The sequence below is a fragment of the Austrofundulus limnaeus genome, unplaced genomic scaffold (assembly GCF_001266775.1).
Source record: "Austrofundulus limnaeus strain Quisiro unplaced genomic scaffold, Austrofundulus_limnaeus-1.0 Scaffold253, whole genome shotgun sequence".
Taxonomy (NCBI): Eukaryota; Metazoa; Chordata; class Actinopteri; order Cyprinodontiformes; family Rivulidae; genus Austrofundulus; species Austrofundulus limnaeus.
This window is the reverse complement of record NW_013952655.1, coordinates 575,830-580,634: the sequence shown is the minus strand read 5'-3', so window position 1 is coordinate 580,634 and position 4,805 is coordinate 575,830. Positions and strand designations below refer to the sequence as shown.

Here is a 4,805-nt window from a genome sequence, read left to right as displayed (position 1 = left end):
CTTAAGTACAGCAACAAAGTACTTGTACTTAGTTACATCCCACCACTGGTAATACATGAAGTATTTTCGCCCACATTTACTAGATCTCCATTCCAACATGTTCTTCAAACAAACAGCACCTGTTATATGAGTAAACAGTTGGTCCAGAAGATGTTTCTTATCAGCTGAATATTTACAACAGTCCAAAATAACATGATTCACAGTTTGGTAAAAATCACATTGTCCATTATTATGTTTCCCTATGATAAATAAAGAACTTTAGGTTTGTATGACCTATTCTTAATCTTCACCAATATTGATTCATCCCTCTTTCCTCCACTATACCTGGATCTGTAAATTGTATTCTATAGCCCAGAGGTTCTCAAACTGGGGTCCCAGGACCCCCAGTGGTCCGCAAGAGGCATCTTGGGGGTCCAAAAACAATTTTACTGAATTGTTAATTTGGATTTTATTTTTTAAAAATGCATGGGGAACAACGAACTAATAAAACAAACATAATTTAAATAAAAATATATTCCGATGGCATTTAGGGGTTGAAATGACCATTTACCTCTTAAAAAAGGTTTACGAGGAGGTCCCTGGAATTTTTTTGCCCTTGTAAGGGGTACCCAGACCCAAAAAGTTTGAGAACCCATGCTATAGCCTATTGCAAAAAGATGTCTTCCMCTTGTATCTGTTTGCTAACTTGTCCAGAACTCTGCAGCCAGGCTTTTAACTCAGACATCTAAATTCAGTCACATTACCCCAATCCTGTTTGAACTAACTGGTTACCTGTTCGCTTTAGGATCCAGTTTAAAATACTGGTCCTTACTTTTAGACCTCTGAAAGGTCAGGCACCTGCCTATTTTCAGGACACGCTCTCCTCTTACAATCCAGTTTGTTGCCTGSGTTCTSGAGATCAGAATCTCTTAGTTGTTCCTCGTACTCGTTTCAAGACCGGGGGACCGGGCTTTTTCTTTGATGGCTCAGTCTTTGGAATGCTCTCCCCTTTCCTCTGCGTTCTCTCACTGATATTGAGTTTTTCAAGAACGGTCTGAAAACCCTCTTCAAGCAAGCGTTCAGCTAAATTGGCCCTGTTAATTTTAAATGAGCCTAATGCCTGTGTATTTTAGTATTTTTATATTTTCAACTTTGTTTGCTTGTGTGTTTAGTACTGTTACTGACCACTTTTGGGAAATTTCTGTCGTTTTACTAAAGTTTTGTTGTGATTTTCTGATATTGTTTTATGTTGATGATTGTACACCATGTGAATTTGTTTCTGTGAAAGGCGCTTTATAAATAAAATTTTATTTACTTACTAAGATTTTGGTAAAGAGCTTGAGATCACTGCCAAGAGGTGCAAGAGGCCGATATGATGATGGATCAGTTAGATCTTTTTCTTTTTACAGTATTAAAGAAATGTTTGCTGTATGAATCTGGTAGTTTTATTCTTGATTGATTCTTTCAACACTCTCCGCAGTGGGGGGTGGGGTGGGGGGGGCATCTTCAATAAAGAAAGCCAATGCAAAGGCCATCAGGGCCAGGTGATTTTCTACTTGGAAATTCCTTTATGGCTGCAACAACTTCAAGTTCTTGYTGCATATTTTGGTCTAATCTAGGAAGCAGGAGGGAATGCAAAAAATGAAATATATCTTATAAATCTCTTATTTATCTTCTGTCGCCAATCCAAGTTTATTTAAGTCTTCGTAATAGTCCCTGAAACACTTATTTCAAGAGGGTCTGTAACCCATTGGAAGATTTTTGTCCTCAAACCAAAAATTGAATCATATTTAAGAATATTTGGCTCATTTCAACGAGTGCTGTTTTTGCAATGTATAGTCAAGTTTTGTCATGGTCTGTTTATTTTTCTTAGTTTTCTAGTGTTTTCAGTGTTCCCCTGTGTTTCTCAGCCCAGCTGCCCCACATTTCCTTGATTGTCACCCTTGTCTTTCTCCCCAGGTGTTTTCTGTTTAGTAATTAGTTTTCTGTGTATTTAAGCCCTGTCCTGTCTCAGTCTTGTGTCGGATCATTGTGTTTGATGTGTTGGTTCTGGTTCTCTGTGCTTTGTTCCCCCCGCCTGTGTGATCCTCGTGCCTCCTGTAAGTTCAGCTGTCTCTACAGCATTTTTGTTATTTAAAATAAATTTTTGTTCTACTTTTGGAGCCTGTCTGCGCCCTGGGTCTGTTCATGCCAAATCCTCACAAGTTTTACACATGTTCATGCTCAGAAGCAGTCATTTCTCAGCAAATTACAGCATTTATTTTTCTACACACCACTGACTACCCTACCCATGCCTGCAATACATTATACCATGAAAATGATCAGTACATTCAAATAGGGTTGCTATTTGAATAGTTAATTTTAAAAGATGAAGCTAAACAGCYAGAGTTTGAGTTTTTCAAGTTTTATTTTAGTTATCTCTTTATTCTTAAGCAAAGTTACAGTAGATCTGCCTCACAATTTCCTCCTTCCACTGGTGGCTAAGCTTTTAAAACACACAAACAGTGAAATGAATACAGTAGTTACAAGTACTCAGCCAGAACAACATCTAAATTAGCAGTGGGAGTTGAAGGAGGTACACAATCTTTTCACCGACCGGTCGCCTCGTCAATAAAGCAAAAGACAGATAATTAAGGACAATCAAACACACTGTTGCTGCTGACTACATTTACTGTAGTTGAGCTAAGGGTCGAAATGCTATGACTCGGCTATGGGTGGGGCTTTAGTGGAAACGATGGGAGGGGTGGTCCCTTTCCTAACTTCTTTTCTGGGCAGGAAGTATTTACTCCTTGGAGTGCATGTAGAGCAGCAGGTCGGCAACACGAGTGCTGTAGCCATACTCGTTATCATACCTGCAAACACAAAAAACATGGGATAAAGGCAAGCCTGTTTCAAAATGTGTGCTCTTTTTTTAGTTCCTATATCAGAAAAAGTTCATTAGGTCCTCTGGTTGGGTTTTTTTAATGAAACATTTTGTCTCTCCTCCAAGAGACGTCTTCAGTCTAAGGAGTTTCAGGTATAGGGATAATCAGGGCCCTAACAATCAGAGTGATGGTCCTCTGTGAACAACAGGGATAATCAGGGCACCAAAAATCTTTTGTTAGGCTGATGGTCCTCTTTTACATGTGAACAGTTTTGATTGTCATCGTCCACCATGTGGAGGCAGAGCTCATGAGGCTGAGATCACCTGAAACTCCTCAGACTGAAGAAGTCTCTTGGAGGAAAGACAAAACATTTAATTAAAAAACCCGTCCAGAGCACCTACTGAACTTTTCACTATTTTTCTACCTGGATTACTGAGATGCATCAGGACATTCCTATATCAACTCAAAGCTTAGAGTACATTTGAAACAGACATTTGAAAACTCACCAGGAAATGAGCTTGACAAAATTGTCATTGAGGGAGATGCCAGCACCAGCATCGAAGATGGAGGAGTGAGTATCACCAATGAAGTCAGACGACACCACCTGCAAATATTACCCAAGTCAGAAACGCAAGTTAGTCAAAATTTAAGCAGCACGTTGCTGAGAAAAAATACCCATCAGTTCAGCCTTAGAGGTACCATTTTCCCTTAAAACCAGACTTTACCTGGTCTTCAGTGTAACCCAGCACTCCCTTCATTGGTCCATGGGCAGCCTTCTTGACGGCCTCCTTAATCTCAGCGTAAGATGCAGGTTTGGTTAGACGGCATGTCAGGTCCACCACCGACACATCTGCCACTGGCACCCTGAACGCCATTCCTGTCAGCTTACTAGAAGGATAACAAGAAACCCATATTAGAATTATTTACTTTTTAAAGCCTCTTGATGCACATGTTTTTACAACTCAAAAAAACAAAATCTTTTGGACCAACCCATTTAGCTCAGGAATGACTTTGCCCACTGCCTTGGCAGCACCAGTAGAAGCTGGAATAATGTTCTGGTGAGCACCACGACCATCACGCCAGGCCTTGGCGCTGGGACCATCCACTGTTTTCTGGGTGGCTGTGTAGGCGTGAACTGTAGTCTACAAGGGGCAGAGTTATGCAGTATGAAAAAACATTTAAAAAAAGACCAATTGTAACAGTAACAAATTATTTATAATTTCCATTTGGACACAAGGGATTTACTGATACTTACCATGAGAGCCTCCTCAATTCCAAAGTTATCATGGATGACTTTGGCCAGGGGGGCCAGGCAGTTAGTGGTACATGAGGCATTACTATAAAATTGGGRGGAAAAAAAGACTTTTGGACACTAAACTTAACTATTTTGAACTACATCAAGATAAAAGAAATGGGTTCAGGCATATGCAAGGTGAGAAACATTACCTGACAATGGTCATGGAGGAGGGGTCGTATTTGTCCTCGTTGACTCCCATTACAAACATTGGGGCATCAGGTGAGGGGGCAGACACAACCACACGCTGTGCACCACCCTGGATGTGAGACTGTTGGGAACAGTGTGAGAACTCGGGTCAGAAAACAAACTCTACAGATTTCTCTGAATACCTGTTAATGTGTCTGATTACATACTGAGGCCTTTTCCACACTGAGGAAGACTCCAGTAGACTCAACAACATATTTGGCTCCAGCACTGCCCCAGGGGATCTCAGCAGGCTTCATGCTAAAGTTAAAAAACTGATTCAGTTTCCAAATATGATGCAAATTAGTTCAACCAACAAAAAAAAGATAGCTGATCTCAAATCTCCAACTGTGAAAGATAAAAAACTAGAGTTGATATGATCCTACAAAGTGCATCCTGTGTTAAATGATTGTGTAGGGCCAGGTAATAACACACACACACACACACACACACACACACACACACACACACACACACACACA

General features: G+C 40.4%; 1 protein-coding gene across 1 annotated transcript in view; it reads right to left on the bottom strand.

Moving 5' to 3' along the window:
• Positions 1-2,367: 2,367 nt before the first annotated feature.
• Positions 2,368-4,805, bottom strand: part of gapdhs (glyceraldehyde-3-phosphate dehydrogenase, spermatogenic) — an 18,591-nt gene continuing 16,153 nt past the window's right edge. The window contains exons 5-11 of the mRNA XM_014020479.1: positions 4,494-4,584; positions 4,290-4,408; positions 4,099-4,180; positions 3,834-3,985; positions 3,569-3,731; positions 3,350-3,447; positions 2,368-2,831 (exon numbers count right to left, since the gene is read on the bottom strand). Of these exons, the coding sequence (XP_013875933.1) occupies positions 2,762-2,831; positions 3,350-3,447; positions 3,569-3,731; positions 3,834-3,985; positions 4,099-4,180; positions 4,290-4,408; positions 4,494-4,584 (775 nt within the window). The 3' untranslated portion in view covers positions 2,368-2,761. The remainder of the gene's footprint in view (positions 2,832-3,349; positions 3,448-3,568; positions 3,732-3,833; positions 3,986-4,098; positions 4,181-4,289; positions 4,409-4,493; positions 4,585-4,805) is intronic.